Source organism: Diadema setosum, chromosome 7 (genome assembly GCF_964275005.1).
Source record: "Diadema setosum chromosome 7, eeDiaSeto1, whole genome shotgun sequence".
Classification (NCBI taxonomy): domain Eukaryota; kingdom Metazoa; phylum Echinodermata; class Echinoidea; order Diadematoida; family Diadematidae; genus Diadema; species Diadema setosum.
In genome coordinates this window covers 16,525,430-16,546,887 of record NC_092691.1, presented here as the reverse complement: position 1 = coordinate 16,546,887, position 21,458 = coordinate 16,525,430, and the positions used below count along the sequence as shown (strand labels likewise).

At 39.2% G+C, this 21,458-nt stretch overlaps 1 protein-coding gene across 1 annotated transcript in view; it reads left to right on the top strand.

The window, feature by feature from the left end:
* Positions 1 to 21,458, top strand: part of LOC140231080 (uncharacterized) — a 48,089-nt gene that overhangs the window by 21,732 nt on the left and 4,899 nt on the right. Inside the window, exons 2-3 of the mRNA XM_072311232.1 lie at positions 9,294 to 9,464; positions 21,082 to 21,359. Of these exons, the coding sequence (XP_072167333.1) occupies positions 9,294 to 9,464; positions 21,082 to 21,359 (449 nt within the window). The remainder of the gene's footprint in view (positions 1 to 9,293; positions 9,465 to 21,081; positions 21,360 to 21,458) is intronic.

The following is a 21,458-nucleotide window of genomic DNA, read 5'->3' as shown; positions in this document are numbered from 1 at the left end:
TTTTTGCCGCTACCAATTAGCAAGAAGTCCTTCTTGTCATTTTCTTCCCGGGAATATCTTTAAACTTCTCCGTCCTTGTTAGATACGGACTATGATAGACACAACCATCGCCAGTTGTATGGGGGCTAGGGGGTAGAGGGAAGTAAGAGAGCGAATCCGATTTGAAGGAAAGAGTTTTTACATCGTATTGTTACTGAGTCATTATATAGGAGATTTTGCGAGGTTCTTTTGGACAAGTTAGTTCATTTTCCTTTGATGCTCTCAGTCACAAAGTTGTTATCGTGTCCATTTTTTTAAAACATAAATGGTAGGGTTTTCTATCTTGGGGTTCAGGTGTTCGTTCATTTTCAAGGCTGTGTGGGAATTCACTGGGGTTGATTAAGGTATGGATTATCATATTCTAAGGTAAATTGTCCCCTGTCTTGAAGTGATTAGGTTTGCGTGAAAGAAGAATCGGTCTGTCATATTGATAAGTAAAGAGACTTTCTGACAACTAGCTCTGAGTTGTTTCATTGGAAAGGTGGATTCGAATGCATTGACATTTCTATACACTACCTTGCCGATTTAGATCTCTACGCACACATAAACATTTATTTAGACTGATAATCCCATCATTGATCATAAGTGTCATCTACATCCAACATTAAAATTTCCTTCCGGTATTTTTTTTTCTGTTCTTCCATAATCCATATGATTAACTCTTCATTATACGCTTAAGGGACGGCGATATTCACTTTCAAACGTATGTATTAAGTATTACATGAAAGCTAGTATAACGCACTGATATTACATTGATTTGTGGATCTTTAAATTGATTTTCACTGATGTCTATGGACTACTGCCATGATCTAAATGAACTACAGCAAATTGCCTATAAGACAATGGTTTGCACTGTCTGTGTTTTCGAGGAATAAACATAATTATTACTGTGAAAAAAAAAACTGCGCTGAAAAGACAGTGCTAATGAAAGGTAAATTGCGGATGCGAATCACAAGACCCTACAAAATGCTCTGTTTGTGACTGCTTTGATATCCATGTAATTCATGTCTTAGAAAAATAGTTCAAGACAGACCGTTTTGTATCCACATGCAGGCTTTGAATGATACTCGACAAATAATCAAGAAAACGTGTATAGCGTTTTATGGTGATTCATGCATTTTGGAGAAATCTAGTTGTGTAGACAAGTATGTTTTCACTTTTTACTCGTTTATTAGCTGCGTGGTATCCTAGACAAATGCTGTTCAGAAGTTGTTGAAATAGAATTACATCGTCTTTGAATATACTCACTCACAAATTATGGAGCATTGCGGTTTGCGTCCATGTTTAAAGACTAAATCATTGCAATATCGAGGTCTATCAGAATCCCAGCAAATCTTGTACAATTATGGGATTTCTGGTTCCTCCGCAGACACAGACAAGACCGCGTAATTTCTGTGTCGCATTTGCCATCGGAGAGGAGTTCTTTTCTCGGAGTATCTATCACTTTCCATACTTAGATTCAGAAGCATCGAACTACATGTAATCGTTGTTGAGAAGTTGTTATCGTTGTCTCTAGTGTCTGTTGCTTGTACAGGTGCAGACTATCCAAAAGGTAAGAAAAAGAACTCCTTGAATTCAGCCAAATCTGGACAAAAAGGTAAATTACACAGTAAGGCCATGAAGCCTATGCCGAGACAAATATTGAGATAATAATGATAGCAATAATGATAATAATGACAATAATGATAACAGCAATAATAATACTAGTGATTATAATAGGTATGCTGATATTGTTAGGTCGTGAGGGAATGTTGGGGAAGTGGCATGTGGAAAACCCTTAATAGCAAATGAAAAAAAAAATGAAGAGAAAAGAGAAACCGGACCACCGGAGACTAAAATTTTTCGCGACCAGACATATAGGGGCCATGGAAGACTGGTCATTGCGGAGCGCTTGAGGAAAGGAGTTTGAAGATACACAAGCTCTTGTCACTAATGCCCACGATCAAGTAGATGTATTTCAACTCTACGGCGTATGGACTGAAGAAAGAAGATCTCTCAGCGTAGTAAAATCGGGCAGTCTGAGAAACAGAAGCGACATTACGATGTAACCAGCATCATCATTAGGCCTATGGAACCTTACCACTCAGCACGGACTTCAAGCTATTCAAGATATAAAAGTCAGTTGCCTGGTTGCCGAAAAGTATAGTAGAAAATGCCGACTTCAAATTGCTTTAGGAATACAACATAAATGGCAGACAGGTTAATTGAAAGATAAGATCCTATTCCGGAAACCAAATACGGTAATGATGGACAGAAAAAAACAAAAACAACCACAACACATACTGATGCTATACCGTGCTTGTTAGTAATGATTGGATTGCTGAGAAAGAAGAGGAAAAGATCAAGGAATACAAGGCCTGCGGAATATGAAAGACGTCCATGCATGTTTTAGAGAATAGTTTGTGGTGTGCATGCACAGGGCATTGTCGCTATATACTTTAGTAAGATTCATATCACTTTTGAAAGTGAATATTACAACAGAAAGGAACGTAATATTATAAAGCTTCGCACCGCCCGACTCTCTCGACTCTTACAAAAAGTATTGGTGGTCTACGACCATGTGTTTAAGCTCGTCTTCGGTTTGTTAGTCAGAAAAGCCGGTATCAATCAAGCTCAAAGACTTGATAAAGAGATAATAATACAAATGCTTATGATATTATTTGTAGTAGAAGAGAAAGCAGATGCAAAATATGTTTTATTTTTGTTGTGATCTGCAGGTGCTGCATTTCATAAGAAGACGCAAGAAAAAAAATCTTGGTGTATGAACTGATTACCTTCTTTTGTCAAATTTGCATCATACACCGCCCTTTCACAACTGAACAAAAGAAAGTGTTTATGAAAAAAAAAAACTTTACGTCCACTACAATGGTATTTTAGCATTTCAAAATAGTTCCTTTAATACAAAAGACAACCCACTCAAAGCGAACGAAACAAAGGAGATTTTTGGAATAAACTGACGAATACAAAGGATGCAAATAGAGTATCTAAAATCCCACAACTGCTCATTCGAAATGATTTTTAGTATTTATTTTCAAAGCATAGGAATAGCAAATGATATGGCCAAGGGACAGTTTGAATACGCGTTTGGCGTTTGGAGAACTTTACGCGTATCTACAGATGACCATATGACACAGGGTATTGATAATCATCTCATTTCTACATAAATACTCTTGATAATTAAAGAAAATGGTAATAGATTTATGGAAATATGGTAAAAAAAGTATAGTAGGTAAATTATGTTAGTGATTAAAATAACAACATAAATGCGGAGAAAAAAGAGGAAAAGATAAGAGAAGAGATCCGCGAGACACACACTAAGTTTTATCACAATGGGATTATTCCATGGCATCGGAGAGAAATGAAATGTTAAAGATATGTTTTATCATCCATACAGGCTTTGTTCTGATTTTTTTTTTTTTTCAATACGACAGATGCGGTTGCTGTCACAGCTTTTGGCATTGACTTCTTATTTAGAACTCGCCGCAACGTTATCAAGGAGTCTACAGTTCCTCCTACGCGCGTGCCTCGAGACCTGTACATGGCATCAGGAACAGCAGCAACCCTGTGTGAATACATGGCCACGTCTTGACAATCAAACCGCTTCTGTTGGTTGCCAGTTTTATGCACTTATCGTCTTGTTTCATAGGTTCTGCGGAACTGATTTTTTTCTCTTGACATTTCCAGTATTGCACTCAAATCCACATACACCACGAAATATGTCAACCTCTTCTTAATGTGCAGGAGCGTGCCAGTTTACATAATAAGTATATATAAGACGCCATCATTTATCCAAGTTTGTACAATATTCCTAGGCTAGATAGTGGCTGATAGTTATATTTCACGTTCCATCCCGAATGCCATTTTATGGGATGACAGCTTAACCAAAAGTTCACATTCTGTGCACGATGAGCAAATTTGCTCCTCACAATCTTATCCGTTTAATAAAGAGAAATGTAAAAGTGTAGATAGCAATGTAAGCTTCCTGCAGGAACACTATTGAGGGAAGCCGCCGTCAGATCTAGTTTCAAATTAAATCAATACATCATTTTCCTGTGATTGTGTTCTTTTCTGCAGTGGGTATAGGAAAGTTTGTTCTCACGTCTACAGGGAAAATACGTCTCGAGCACACACTATATAGGAATCTTACGTGCCCTACTTATTTTCCATCTCCGCCTGTTTGCTCTTTTCATATTCTTCGGTGTCCCATGACTAAACGGTCATTAATCATAGCAGATCAAATCGGAACGGAATCGAGCAAAATGATCACCCCAAAACTCAGCTTCTGCTGGAGTGAGACGTGTATACTTGTCAAACGTATTGAATTCGTGCATGATTCTTAGATATTTATTGATCCTTCTATGTAATTAATGTGTGTTTGTATGTGTGTATGCACGTGTATACTATGACGCTAAATGGGATACATAAACGAAGAAGACAAGATCGCACTCTCCACCTCTAGGTTACAATTTAGTCTTCACCTGCAAATTGTCTTATGGCGATCCGCGCGAAAGAGGAAAAACAAAATGTCTGGCTGTAGACAAGAGCATTGGTGATGTAAAGTGAGCACCTTCAGCTCAAGAATGCTCAGAAATCCCAAATTTCTGACATGGTAGCTTACTTACCCTAAGGATGACTGTGGCACGTACAGTATAATGCTGTCATGTGTTAGCGAAGTCTCTTGCCGCCGGCGTTTATTAAGCCCCGCTGTAGGGCTCTAGAAGTTACTCTGGAAGGTACTCAAAATATAAATCCAACAAATTGGAGAACGGTCTCGACAAGATCTGAGGTCGAGATACCAGACATTACACAGGCTAACATAATATACAAGTTCAGCGTTGCCACATGGTGATCTGGGTCACCAAAATGGTGAAAGTTTGTGATTCCTGAAAACCGTCGATGATAAGAATTTAGTCAGATTACAAAATCAATAGTTGGTGATTTCTGAACCAGCAAAAAAAAAAAAAAAAAAAAAAAAGGAATAGACGATAGTACTTGGAATTACTACAGTATCTGCTAATGAATGAAATGAGTAGGCCCTATTGGTACTAACCTGAAAAATTCTAATACAAATTTTACAGCCCATTCAAATCAAGATTACTTTAAGTCTCGCACTTATCATGCATCAAGAAAAATATAATTAACATATTTTGAAAAAAAAATTGTTATCCATATAACTATTGATAGAATGAAAAGTAGCCCTAATTCTAGGTGGAATTGGTATAAAAGGTAGTGAGATACACAATTAAAAAGATTAGTGGTTTGTTTGTTTTTTACGCAAGGGTTCTGGTCCCAAAATTTTACTTGATCATGTTAATGTTCAGTTATGAATACATTAACTAATTGAAAGCAAATAAACTAAAACTAATTATATCTTAGTTATATGCAACTCGCACCGTAATTGAAACGAAAGTAATTAATATTACAGAAATGAAAGAGTAGACGCAGTGTCTACAATGCCGAATCTTTACGGGTGTTAGTTGATAGTTATTGATAATTTATGTTAACTTTGTCCAGAAATGTTAGTATTCTATACAGCAAGCAATTTCTTCCTCAAAATATCTTAAAGATGATATGTCATTTACTGTCTTGCTTCATGCTATGTTGATCATTGCCATGTTGCATGGGGTTGACCTCAAACAAAAATATAGAGCGTGTTAAAAAAATATTACATAAAAATGGGCTTTTCACTCTCCACATTTGTCCACCAGCATACTTCTATTCTAAGAAATAGAATGGTTGCCTATCAAACAATTAATATCCTTCGAGAAGTGCTAATTTTGTTTAAAATTATGTAACAAAATTCTACGTAATGTATTTAATGACTATTTCATTTTGAATCGTTCCGTTTATAACTACAATACTACAAATAATGCCCAAAATATCCATTATCAATTCAACTCTACTTTTATGTCATAATCATATAGTTTTTCATATTTCATCCGTTTTGGAATAATCTACCAAGTTCGGAGAACTGTTTTTTTGTGCTTATGTGTGTGTTTTACAATGATATCGAAAGTTGTATGAGGGATAATCATAGGTCAGTGGGGTATTTTATAGGATAGGGAGGGGCATTCGCCAAAGCGATCCCTTGTCGCCTTATTTGTTTATGTCAGCCATAAAAACTTGCGTCTGGACTTGCTAGCTTTTATTCCATTGCAACTTTGACGTCTCAAGGTATTACTATCTCACACTACTTACTACAAATTTTGAAAACATATTCAGATCAGAGAATGAAGTATTACTAATCAAGTAATAAGGAATAATAGATACATATTGTGTTGTGGGAAACCCATGTTGAGTACACAGATAACAAATTGTTGTTGTTTTTTTTCCTGAAAATTATGGATATGGAAAGATTCCAAGGATAAAGAACTACAGTTTACAGAGTATTCCACTCTTCTTAATTGTAATAAGAAGATACCAAGCGAGGAGAAGTTTTTTTTTTTTTCACCAGAATTATAACCCTTTCTTAAAACCACTTTGCGCCCTAATTAGCGTTCAGTGTATATTCTTCTTCTTTTTTTCTTTTTTTTATGGATAGAACTACATAATGAACGTCAAAACAGTTATGCAATATATATTCACAATTCAACAATCTCGGAAAATAATGCTTTTGATTGTCTTTGTGATATTACACGTGATTGCTGTCGTAGCGTTAGGGAAAAAAAAAAACAGCCTTTAGATTACCAGCTAGTTAGACTATTAAGTAGGGGCTTTCACACTTGCGTAGAGTTGCGTAGTATTGCGTACCGACTTCGCCGAGCTTACGCTACCAGCTTACGCTGAACCCTTACGCCGACAATACGCCAAGTGACGCAAAGGGGCACGCGGGGTACCCGAAAAGAATTGAATAATATGTTCGTGTACTTTCGGCGTAAAGCACAGGACGCAAAGATACGCAGTTTATACGCAAGTGTACGCAACATTACGGTAGTGTGCGCCATGCCTACACAATAGGGAGCTTATTTTAGACGCGCGGACGTTCAGAGGGAAAAAACATGTTTTGAGCGTGAGCAGAAGCGCGCGTCAAGTTGATCTATTTTTAGCTTGCGTCGCCTGAGTTTTTCACTACGCGTACTGGGCTATTTTTACGTCCACACAGTTTGCAACGTAGAGAGCTACTTCATGCACCGATCACATGGTGGCGCGATTTTATTTTTTATACGTTGCGTCCAAGAGTAATCTAAAGCTACTTTTCAGCACGACGCAGGGGAGAGGAGAACGTCCAGCGCACTCGTCGTCTCAAACGTCCGCGCGTCAAAATCTAAAGCTCCCTAATAATGCGCAACACGACGCGACTTATGCCAATGCCTATGCAATAGTATGCTACCCTATTACCAGCCCTACGGAATATCCTTTGAGGCTGAATCCAAGGATTTACCACACCACTTCTTTTTCTCATTCTTGTGGTCACGTGCTTCCTGACTTCCATGAGTACGCGGCCAAGTCGGCGTATTATAGGTATTTAACACTATCCGCAACTCAGGTCCAGTGGATATATTGTAAAAATGACTAAAAAACAAAAACAAAAAAACAAAGACAGAACATTGTTTCTGCCTGCACGAGAGTTCTCCATATTTAGAGTCATTGCTCGGTTAACAACAAGATGTTATCTCCGTAAAGAAATCATTAAGGCAGCAGAGGGAGTATAACCGTAAGACTGGGCGCAAGGATTGGGGTTCACACGCGCCTCCTTCCCCCATTTTCATCCTCCGCTCTCCACTTTCCTTGCCTCCCCCCATATCCCTCACCCCTTCCCTCTCTCCATCCCACTCCATTTTTGTATATCTTTTTTAATGCGGTGTTTCTCGTTCTTATTCACACTGGTGAATTGACTAGTGCATCCCCCTCGGATTGACGGAGAGATTAAAAAAAAAGAAGATGCACACCATTAACCTAAGGCTAGTTTATGCTCATTCACATTAATGTCTATGGTCAATACACTAATCACCCAGTCTAATTATGTCAGTGACGCTTTTTCTTTTGTTCAGTTTTTTCAGTGTATTCAGACAGGTTGTGCTGCATTAAAAATATTCAAGAACTGAAGCAGACGTCTTTATTTCTGTTGATGTCAAAAATGATTGATTTTGTAATATGTGTCCACTGAGAAATGAGAAGATAAGAATATCTTTGTTCCTTTCATCCGTGAAATCCAAAAATACATATAATCTGCCAAAGTTAGGGTTTTTGTTGTTGTCTCGAATACCTAATATATTTTTCTTCTTTGTCCTTTGTCCCTTTTTTTTAAATTGTAAGAATGATTTTGATTGATGATGCTACTTTGTATATCGTACAACTGTTACTTATGTCCATTGGATCACTATCAACAGGCCTCTATCATGTGCTTTTGGTGATTATCCCACTAAGATTTAAATGCTTCCATCTGTCTTAATGATCAATGTTGTTATAATGCCTACACATTTTTGGAGCAGGCACATCAAAATAAGCCTTAGCTGTTCAAAGATATGAGGTAACTTGATTGAGCAACTGCTTACAAACAGCGAATTAGACTCAACTCTATAAAGCCCAAGCTATTTTTACCACTTCCAGGTCCTAGGGGGGAGGGGGCACATTGATTTAAAAAGACACAAAATAAAAACAGGGTAGTCTTTGAAAATACTGTCCCTTGGACTTTATATACGGTTAATGGTGCTAGAGAGATTAGTCAACGATATTACATGTTATTGCAGGAAATGAATATAACATATAATCTGTACCAGTACCTGTACGGCACGACTGTTCATCAGCCATTTCCAAACTTCATAAGGAAGGTGGTTAGGCGGGAGGGGGGGGGGGGGGAGAGGAAGAGGAAGAGGAGAGAGGGAGGGGGATCAGGGAAGGGGAAGATGAAGGTGATGGATTTCTTGTGATTTTCTCCATTCTTAGAAACGTATACCGCTTAAGAAGGGAGGTGGGATTCCCACCTCCCTGGCTTAAGGAAGTAGGCCTTATACAGTGTACATACCCCTGATGACGAGGTTATTGTTGATCACGCTCTATTATTTTGATACCATCGTGCGGAACTTGTTGAAACATTCAATCAATAAGAGTAAAGTAATCACATTATAGGGGTTCACCTTTAGCGTTTAGAGGAGGGACAAATTTCAGAATGAGAATTTTACCGCTATTTTTTTTTTTTCGGGGGGGGGGGGGTGTTTCTGTGGTCTGGTGAAATGATATTCTATCCTGAAAGTTTAGTGGCTTTTTAAAATAATTCTAATAAAGTATCATCCCTCCTTTGATTATTTATTAAGAACTCTTCAATTGTGACTTCGAAGACCCCCGCTCTTCCTTGTGTGGCTTTCGGGTGACGTTCCCGCAGAAGAAACTTGAGCATCGCACTGAGCAGTGGGATGTGAGGAGGGCGTCGACGGGACGCGGAGGGGACGGTCCTTCAGTGGACCGCACTTTGAACACTGGGCAAGGTAAAGTATTATTTTTCTATATATTTTCTAAGAACGAATCTTCGAAAGACATGTCGTCTCAAAAAGGTCTAGCTTTTACCTCAACAATAACGTTCCGACGATTATCCTTCTCGTAATGCTCGAAGCATAACAAAGTGGTCAAATATTGCAGTAATTGATTGGTAGTTTGCGAGTAAGGGTTTCATAAGTAATTTACAGTAAGTTTAAGGATGTGCATTTGTGATCTAAATGGGAGTGTCCGAGAGAACAGCATGTCAATGAAATAGCGCTGTGAGGTTGTGTTGAACCCATACACAATCTAAACACTCCATAATAAAGACGTCATGATTTAGATAGAATTACCTTTTCTCAGGGAGTTCGAGATTGTATGTATGTTTCATCCAGTGGTTTTAAAGCGTTGAGCTGGTCACACTTTAAGTATTATTTGGCAAACATGACGAAGATCCAGGTTTCTAGGTAAACGGGTCACATAGCCATAAATAGGTTATTTATTTGTTTCGATGCCCGGTGATTTATCTCGCTGCCTATGATGATGTAAGCATAGCATTTTCCCTGAAGGCAGCATCATGGACCATATAGGAGAGTAGCTTGCCCGGTTTAACCCGTGGACTTTTTGTTGTCAAAGTAAGATCGCATACAACGAAATTACTTTACACTACCATGGCAGTTTTACTCAGGTAAAGATCGAAACTGAATTAATCTTCTTTTGATCTTCAATGAGCGGTAATTCCCTACATACACTGCATGGTACGCCTGTCTCGGAATTAATGGTTGCCTATGGGTCAGGATGTAGACCCTACAAATTGACGTCTGATGTGAACAATCGTTCTAGAAATCCTATCTAGACGGAAAATTTACTGTAATAAAGCAAGGAAAATGGGAATAACACCAATGTGTCATTATTTTCATTCGCATAACGATTAAATCCGCGGAACGCGCTTCCGTCAAGTCACAGTCAGAAAGCTCCATGGTCAAATGCAGCGCTGTGGAATCCGCATTTTTGGAGCCAATCCAAAAGTTGATTTGACGATCTCATGAATGTTCACCAAGGCTCGACCTTCTTCAAGGTTTTCCTTTTGTAGAAAAAAAAATAGAAAAGAATGACTCAATAGAAGTTGGAAGTAGGATAGGTTTGAGTGCACTATCCCAATTAGGTGTGATAGACAGCTGCATTAGGCTTTTCCCCAACAAGGTCTACAACAATGCATTCAAATGAAAACAAAATTGCGTCGACTTATATTCATAGACCTTTTTTTCACTTTGACAAAATATGTAACAGAGAAACTTCTGCGAGTTTAGTCTAAACAGTGATTATATCAAGTCTTTAAAATTTCGATAAGAAGGGTTGATTTCTTCTTGAGTTATCAGTAGGATGTAGTGATTGATTGTAGTGACTGACATTGTATGCATGTGATGGAAGACAACAACAACCTTAAGGGTGCGTGTTCAACGTGGACTTGAAAAGAGGTAGATCAACACAACTCTCGAGACTCGAGTATCGCTGTGTTTGAGTTTAGTCTGTTCCTGATTGTTTTGTTGGTGCATAACACTTGGGGACACATCCTGGAAGTGAACATGCCAACAAGCTGTCTTTTGTTACCGTCAAATAAGGGGATAGACCTACTACGTTGACACCAAAGGCACTTTTTTTATTTGCTTCTTCTTCTTTTCCTTTGAGAGAATACCCAGAAAGTTGGAGTGGGAAAATAGTATTGGTCTTTTGTTCTACGATAAAAGCTCACAGGCAATACTCACTCAGTATTGCCTGCTCTCTTGAATGGGGGGGGGGGGGGGGATAACTATGACACAACAAAAGTAAGCAGTTCTTCTTGCTTATCAGTAAATAGTACCATTAGCCTCGCTACATGCAGGATTTCGAGTGCGCGTCATGAGACCGACGACCACGAGTCATAAAGTCCGCGAGTTATCCAGCCCATAAGTCATAAAGCCCACGAGTCATACAGCCCACGAGTTCGACATTATGTGAACAAAGCCCACGAGTTTGACATCAAGTAAAATAGGCACACGACTTATACAGTCTATGAGTTCGACACTGCGCGAAATAAGGCTCATGAGATCAACACTCCACAAAAAAGGCTCACGAGACCGACACTACGCAAACATTGCCCTCGAGACCGACATTATGCAAAATAGGCTCACGAGACCGACACAAGGCAAAGAAGGCCCACGAGACCGACAAGATGAACAGCGTTATCTATTACAAACCAATAGAGAGTGCGTAATTGTATAGGGTGTCCTGATAGTGGCATAGGGGGTTTCACACTGGGCTTTTGGTAACTGTACACAGCCCAGTCGCTGTATAAATAGCGACAGGGCTGTATCGGAGCGGCCCACAACACAGAGCAAGCTAAGCGCGAATTTTACGATCGCGTTGAGTTTTGATACTTGGCATCATTTCTTGTCACCTCAAACTCATTAAATGTAATCTTAATTAATGACACTACATAGCTATGTAACGATATTGATATACACATTTCACAACTTACCGGTGAAGGTGATTTTGTGGGAGCATGACCATGCTTTCTAACTTTTACATGCGAAGACACAAACACATAAACGCGCACATTAATCACTGTGTTGCATTTTATTACAAGCATATCAAAGCCACGAAACCGGTAATTACAATTTGTACCAATTTAGATGCATAAAATGTCATAAGCAGCTTGGTAGTTGGCATCTTTTTCTTTTTTTTTTCAGAGGAGGTTGAATCCGAGCAATGGATTGTTTTAATTTCTAGTCATTGTATCACCTTCTCATTTTGTTTATCTTTCTCTCTAGTGTCTCACCAGTCTCTCTATCTCTCTTCCAATCTTGTTTTGGAGGATCACTATGGACTCAGTTGAAAAAAAAAAAGTATTATCACATTTTTTTTTTTTAATCGTAGTGTCTAGTATTGGATATCAAAGAGTGGCCAACAATATCTGATGCGAAACTTCATCTTACCTCAATCCTATAGCTCACAAATTAAATCTGACAGGTGGTCATTTGTGTGCTATAAATACCGGCTGAGGTCGCTTTGGTCTACATTTGTCTCGTCACACGGCAACCTCTCCATTAAACATTTGCCACTGAGTTGTCATCGTTGCCATAACAGCAAAATTTGAGCGACAACTTCAGGGTTTATTTTTGGAGAGACGATGGCAGTGCTCTCTCTTCTTAGAGTAAAACCCAGAGGGACGTCTTGTATGAACGGAAGGAATCGATTTGGAATAGGTAGGGGTTATTGAGAATGGACAAAGCCAAGAAAAGGATTTCTTGTGTCTATGTGATAAATCTTCGCTTTCTCTTCTTCATATGAAAACGAATTAAACTAGTATTTCATATTCTTAAATCTGTTGAACTTCTTTCCGAGTGGCTGTCACTGTGTACATTGTTTGTAAACATCTTGGGGACATGTTATCATAAGTTGAATTTGCAATAAAAATCACGAGTAACCATAGCTTGACTTATGCCAACCGAAACGCACCTAAAAGGAGATAAGTATTGAAGAAAACAAAAATTATACTGATATCATAGAATGATTTGCATATAAATTTACAGCGAAAAAGTCATCTATTGTGTACCAGTCTGTCAATGTCGACTTGCCCTGGCACCATATAAGTAGGCCTACATGTTTGTTTGGTTAGTTCTTTTTTTTTCCAAATGGAAAAAAATGTGAGGGGAGAAAAAAAAATCACAAGAGATTTTAGGCGGAGAGTGCCATACAAACGTTTATAGAACGGGATCGTGGTAAAGTCAAGGAATTGAAAATGCTCATTTGTCGTTCATATTTTATAGCATCATGCAAGCGCACAAACTACAAGGCACAACTTCTTCACGCATTGACACTTCAGTGGAGGTGTCGTGGCCGAGTGGATAAGAGCGCTCGTCTCTGAATGACATGAGCGTGGTTAGGGTTCGTGGGTTCCAACCCACGTTTGCCCTTTAGCAATGCGTCTTGTCCACATTGCTGCTCTCCGCACAGGGGTATAAATTCATTGTTCAGGTTGGATGAGAATGTTGGTTCATCTCTTTGGTTGATTCATGTGAATTGATTAATATCATGTACTAGCTAGTTGTGAAACGACAAGAAACAATGCGATGATTGTAGGAAAATGTAGATAATTCTAATAACGTCAGTCATTGTTGTGATTATTCTTTCAAAGAGCTTGTCATGTGCAGTCTACATTGTATATAGGCCTACAAGGTGTAAGTTTGGTCCACATTAGTAACAACCTTTTGTCGTGGTGCAACTTTATCAGCGATAAATCTTAGACCGTTCTTTTCCTAATCAATAAGAAGCCAAAAGAATGGACGACCCTGTAAGGGCGGTTAAGACCAACGACGTGCGTTTGGTTTTAGTGTAAAGGGCTGAGATCACTGAATTAACATTCCTCAAAAGTGTCTCTTATAAGGATCGTCCAGTGACGGGTAGATCCTGATGTCAGACAAACACAATCATACATTTTTGAGGCTATAATGTCACAAAAATTGCTCAGACTTCCAACACTATCCAGCATACAGTATGGATAGCTGGATTTGTTTTATCATTCCTCGCTTATACCAGAAAAAGAAGGTATAGCCCACCCTCGTTCATTTCTTCACATTGTGGTCAAACAACTCATGATAGGGGTGCGCGCAATGGGTATTTGGTTTTCACAGAGATAGGGTCATGATAAGATTATCTAACTTTCTTTGATAGTTTTTTTAGCAAGTTTCTAATCCCACTTTCCAATAATTCGTATATAGTAGGCTTATTTTGAACTGTTCTGATGACTGCATCAATGTAGTAGCCTGATGCAACGCAAATGAAACATAAATGGTAGAACAGATAAATCATGTGACTTCGTAAGATACGTCAATAATTGGATTGATGGCAATGGAAATGTTGATTCTTTTTACTCTAAAACAATAACTAAAACAATGAAATTGATATACATTGGCGTCAAACATTCTCCCTCCTCTTGTTTCCGTACTAAAAAAACCTCATCGCTACCGTTCGTTTGCCTCCGCCATGATAATTTACTTTACTTCATTAGAGAGGAATTTCAGTCCCGTTATAAGATACTCTGATAAGAAGAAGTAAAATTGTACAAATAAGACGGTAAAAATTTGATCAAAATCGGACTAAAATCAGGGAAGTTATGAAAGTTTTGCTAATTTCTGCAGAACAGTTTTCGTACAGTTAATATTAATAATATGCAAATGAGTGAGCTGATGATGTTATCGACTCACAATGTTGTACAAAAAAAATGACTACAGTTCAATGCTTCTGTTATCAAAGTGTAAAAAAAAATGCTATTCCTGGTTGAATAACCTCAAAATAATGAGCAGTTAGATTTATACCGATTTGATACTGGGATGAAATCGCGTTCGAATGAAAAACTGGAAATTTCAAAATCTTATAAACAAAATTTACATGGCAAGATGTGAGGAGATGATATACTTCACATTTGCATATTGGTATTGACTGTACAAGAACTGTTTCCTGCAAAAACCAGCGAAACTTCGAAATGTCATAACTTCCTTATTTTTCTTCCCATTTTGATTAAATTTTCATTGTTGTGCTAAGAAAATTTGACTCCTTATCAGACTAACATTCAACTTCACTGGAATTCCCCTTTAATAATGTGTTTATAACAAAACAAAACTGCCTCACCAGGGATGAAGCTTGTCAGCAGTTACCGACAAAACTCACTCATGAGCATACTTGCAAGCTGGTGCAACAGTTGCTTCTAAACAGGGTTAGAACAGCCGTTTGGAAAGCATAGGGTGATAAAATCGGCCTTTTCCTGCTTGCAAACAAACATGTCACTTTACCATCGCAAGACGAGTAGCCACCCAGGACACTGGCGTAGCCAGGGGGGGGCGATGGGGGCGGTCGCCCCCCCTAAGATTTGGACCGGGGATTTGGGAGGCGGAAAAAAAAATGCGTGTATACTGTATGCATGCACATGAAGCGGGTCTCCTTTGCAACCTTTCATCAAATAAGATATTTTTTTGAATAGTTCACTCAAAGTGTGCACCAGATCGTTGAATTTCAGTTCAAAATATGCAAAATTTCTCGTGCTTGGGAGGGGGTATCCCCCTCCCAAACCCTCCCCCTCTGTGCCTCTTTCCCTAGCTAAGTACACTTTTTAGATTTACAAAAAATTCTGAATAATTCTGAGTCCACAAGACTTATATTCCGAAAACTGAAGGTTCCTTCATAAGGGGAATTTCCCCTCTTAATCGACCCTTTCCTCCCTCAGTCCCCCCCCCCATCAGTTTTTTTTTTTTTTTTTTTTTTGTTAGTGATTTCCCAAATGTTGATTCCATAAAATATGTGTATACGAGATATCTCAATTTCAACCTTAAAAAGATAAAAGCTCCATCGGAAGGGAAGGGTGGAGATAACACTCGCCCACGCCTTCTCCCTGCTCCCCCCTCCCCCCCCCCCCCCCCGCCATGCAAAGAAGTAGACTGTGGCTATACCCAGATCGCTTTATTTCAATTCTATAAACGCAAAAGCTCCGCGAGCGGGAGGGGGAATCCCCCTTCCCCTAAGCTCTAGACTTTATACATACGCACAGATGGTGCACATTCGGAATAAGAGCTAAATTCACACTTTTAACACTTCGATGAAAAAGTATTGCACCAAAAATGTGCACCACATCGCTGAATTTCAGGTCTGAAAACGCAAAATCACCTTCGTGTGGGAGGGGATATGCCCCTATCTACACCCTCGTGTGCATGCATGCTTTTTCTGTTTTATTGCTGAACAGACAGTGTTCATGATATTCAGTGCAAGAATTAATACAAGAAGACTGTGTATTTAAATTATACCATTTTATAGGCAAATTGTTCAATAATAATCTACACTAAAATATATATACTGCTACCTTCAACAAGTGGGCCTGTTTCACGTCGATAAAACGCGCAAAAACATGCATCAAATTGCACCATTTGCAACATCAAAATGCAAAAAGTTCTTACCGTGGGAGGGGGACACCCCCTCCCACACCCTCCCCTCCCCCCTCGCTTGTTCCGCTCGCTCGGGTTCAGTCGCGTTCATGATATTCAGTGAACAATATTAATACAAGAAGTGTATGTAAATTATACCATTTTATAGGCAAATTGTTTAATAACAATCTACACTAAAATATACTGCTACCTTAAACAAGTGGGACTGTTTCACGTCGATAAAACGCGCAAAAACATGCATCAAATTGCACCATTTGCAACATCAAAATGCAAAAAGTTCTAACAGTGGGAGGGGGGACACCCCCCTCCCACACCCTCCCCTACCCCCTCGCTCGCTCCGCTCGCTCGGGTTCAGTCGTGTTCATGATATTCAGTGAACAGAATTAATACAAGAAGTGTATTTAAATTACACCATTTTATAAGCAAATTGTTCAGTAATAATCTACACTAAAATATACTGCTACCTTAAACAAGTATGACTGTTTCACGTCGATAAAACGCGCAAAAACATGCATCAAATTGCACCATTTGCAACATCAAAATGCAAAAAGTTCTTACCGTGGGAGGGGGACACCCCCCTCCCACACCCTCCCCTCCCCCCTCGCTCGCTCCGCTCGCTCGGGTTCAGTCGCGTTTATGATATTCAGTGAACAGAATTAATACAAGAAGTGTATTTAAATTATACTATTTTATAGGCAAATTGTTCAATAGTAATCTACATCAAAATAAACTGCTACCATAAACAAGTGAGACTGTTTCACGTCGATAAAACGCACAAAAACATGCATCAAATTGCACCATTTACAACATCAAAATGCAAAAAGTTCTTACTGTGGGAGGGGGGACACCCCCCTCCCACACCCTCCCCTACCCCCTCGCTCGCTCCGTTCGCTCGGGTTCAGTCGTGTTCATGATATTCAGTGAACAGAATTGATACAAGAAGTGTATTTAAATTACACCATTTTAAAAGCAAATTGTTCAGTAATAATCTACACTAAAATATACTGCTATACCTTAAACAAGTGGGACTGTTTCACGTCGAAAAAACGCGCAAAAACATGCATCAAATTGCACCATTTGCAACATCAAAATGCAAAAAGTTCTTACCGTGGGAGGGGGACACCCCCCTCCCACACCCTCCCCTCCCCCCTCGCTCGCTCCGCTCGCTCGGGTTCAGTCGCGTTCATGATATTCAGTGAACAGAATTAATACAAGAAGTGTATTTAAATTATACCATTTTATAGGCAAATTGTTCAATATTAATCTACATCAAAATAAACTGCTACCATAAACAAGTGAGACTGTTTCACGTCGATAAAACGCACAAAAACATGCATCAAATTGCACCATTTACAACATCAAAATGCAAAAAGTTCTTACTGTGGGAGGGGGGACACCCCCCTCCCACACCCTCCCCTACCCCCTCGCTCGCTCCGCTCGCTCGGGTTCAGTCGCGTTCATGATATTCAGTGAAAAGAATTAATACAAGAAGTGTATCTAAATTACACCATTTTATAAGCAAATTGTTCAATAATAATCTACATCAAAATAAACTGCTACCACAAACAAGTGGGACTGTTCGACGTCGATAAAACGCGCAAAAACATGCATCAAATTGCACCATTTACAACATCCAAATGCAAAAAGTTCTTACCGTGGGAGGGGGGAAACCCCCCTCCCACACCCTCCCCCCCCCCCCCCCCTCGCTCGCTCCGCTCGCTCGGGCTCGGTCGCTTCGCTCCCTCGCAGACTAACCGCCCCCCCTAAGATGAAATCCTGGCTACGCCGTTGACCCAGGAATGGGGAGACACACTCTCTGTTTTACTCACAGCCCACAACTCAACGACGTGCTCAGAGAAACAAGAACACACGAGCGATTAAAACACCAAAATTTCAACGCTCAATTATCACGCCCATCATGATAGTCGGGTTCTTAAGTACACTACTGCGTGATTTTGTTGTCAAGCCCTTGGAATAAGAAGGCAAGGCGAGAGTATTAGTCACGTCCTGGCAGTCAAAACTTTCCTGTCAGCAAGTTTTTTAATGTGTATTCTGGGCTATCGTATTACTATATTTATATTCCGTAATTATACAAGTTACATTAAGATGTAATTTCATCATATTTTGATCGTATATTTCGTGGATGGTTCTATTTTTGTTTTTTTACCCTGATCATGTTATCATGACCAAACGATACAGAAAAAAAAACCCCGATATGATATACAAATGGGATGATCGGAAAATAACATCGTACACAGACATTACACCATTATGCAGCAGGACGAATCCCGTAGTATTACCATTCATCGAAAAGAAAGTATCGGCGAAATATACCTTCTTCATCAAACTCGTTTGTGATTGCTATTATTGGGTTCGTTTTCTTTAAACGTTTATTTCATTCACACTCCTACGTTTCCGTATTTGTTATATTTACTTCGTTGATATTGATTTCGTTTTTATCTTTTTAGATCTTGATGTGCTCTTCGTCGATACTATTTGAAACCATTCTTCAATAGAAGATATTTTACATGAGGTGAATAGAATTAGGTCAGTTTACTCTTCCCTACTTTAGCTACATTCAGTTAAATAAATGTCTTCTCTCCATGCGTATCGTCAAAGTCAATAGTAATAAAATTCCTTACATAATGTTGTCGAGTTTTGCCAATTGATCTTTATATGCTCACAGGCATTGTACATGTACTTAGTATCTGAATTTATTATATACGTGTTTGTCTGGATGCTATTTGTTGCATGGTTGTTTGATTATCAAAATCCACTCAGCATCTGATATCGTCGGTAATGATCACAGATTAGCACGTATATTGCCGACCCATGAGGGTGGACATGATATAGGTCTTTACATGCGGCTGCAAATGAATCCAAAACAACGTGACAAGAGGACGGCAATATGGCAGACAAAATGAAAGATGAGAAAAACGTGATTTGCATAAATTCCAGTCAAAATTATGGTCTTCGCCTCGGATAATGTGCATGTATTATACGGCATAATATTATGAAATTGTTGGCGGATACACAACGACAGTCCGTACGCGAGATAATTAAACATCCAGTACCAAAGAGCTAGTACAGTGTATTGGGGCGTAAACCAGACCCAGATGCTTATCATCAATCTTACAAGAGAGACTTAACTGGTTTTTATGATCTGTTAGTGATATCAAGGACTGATCTGTTAAAGAAGACCTTAGGGTTTCATCCCTCTTCTCCCTCCTTTCTCTCCCTACTACCACACAGTCTCACAATAACTTATGGCCAGCAGGTTCTAATGTACAATAGTTGACCTGGGACAGAATTAAATGGAAGCGGACAATTTTGTGTCAGATTCTGCGACGAAAATGGTGTCCTTTCCTGAAGAGAGTCGACTAATCAATCGTCTATATCTTTAACCGACTTTTTCAGCCTGTGACCTTTACTGAGATGATCGCGGTGCGAGATTATTATGTTTGGTACGCCCATGAGGGGCAGCAGGAGTGTCAAATCACATTTTTCGAGGAAAAAATAAATCCACCAAATGACCGCAATAGAACAAGAGACGACACAGACAGATGAAATAGATGTACCTATATCGTTGGTAATGAATTTGTGGCCAATAAAGTGAAGAGAAGAGCTGATTGATGGGATTGACGTTTCGAATTCTTCATTCCCAGTTTGGAAGTCTTGACTCTCTATCACAGATTGCGAAGAAACGTTGAAGGAAAATGATTAACTTTGTTGCGCCAGTAATAGCTGTGAAATGTATGGTTGACGATGCCAAATATCGACAAGTAGAAAAATAAGAATTATAATGATACTTTTCAAAGGCCTCGTTTGTTCAAGGCTGTACACAAAGGAGGCAAGCAGAAAAAAAAATGTGTTATTTTAGATGTCAGAAAGCAGTGATGCCAAAGCAATAATGAGCATAAACCAGCAAATAGCAGGAACGCTGCATATGACATTCTAAATGTTAACTAAATTGTGTCCCATCTCACAACAGCCACCGCGATCACGTGATAGGGCTGTCGTACAACTCCTCATTTCATGATATGGAACTTTAGATTTGCGGCGCGGACGTTTGAGACGACGATTGCGTTGGACGTTCATCTTTCTTCCTGCGTAGTGTTGAAAAGTAGCTTTAGATCACGCAGAGACGCAACCTATCATGCCTATAGAAAATAAAATGGCGCCCCCATGTAATTGTCCGTGCATCAAGTAGCTCTCAACGTCGTGAACTGAGCGGACGTAGAAGTGGCTAAGAACTCGTAGTGAAAACTCAAGACGACGCGAGCAAAAAATAGATTGACTTTGATACGCGATTTTGCGCATGCTCAGAAGAGGTTTTTTGTTTTTGTTTTTGTTTTTTGTTAGCCCATGAAACCCGGAAGTGCCCCCCTTTTGCTTCATGATATCTTTGAAATTTAAAAAAAAAAAAATATATATATATATATACTAGTAGGCCTATATAATTGTTGAGAATACAAAATTCATAGTTTCCAGTAATCTGCAAAAGCACTGGAGAAAGGCTTTTTTTTTTTAATTCTTTAACTTCGAACAATGATAACGCCCTTCTGCCTCTGAACGATTATAACCGTGAAACTGAACATTTCTTTCCTTATTGCAACATCCTTTGCTCTAACTTTTCCACGGTCTTTCACGGCAGGCTCCTATGGTTTTACCAGATCGATGAACCAATCTGGACAGTACTTCTATAGCTTCCGGGTCATGATCACCTCGCCGAGTCTCGTGCTGTCAAGTGGTCGTGGTCGGCTAAGCTTCAGTGCTTACCTATGGACCCATCTCCACCCTGTACCGAAGGCTGATAATTTGCCAACTCTGAAAGTACGTGGGTGCGACGACGAAATTAGCTGGTCGCTGCAAGGGAAGACGGCTGCATGGCAAGAAGTGGATTTTCCGATTACCTGCAACAAGACATTTGAGGTACACGTCGATGAACTATATATTGTACTTTGGATATGACGTTCACCAAATATTAACTTAGTTTCCGCGAAAGTCTTTTGATTGTAAATAAGTATGTAT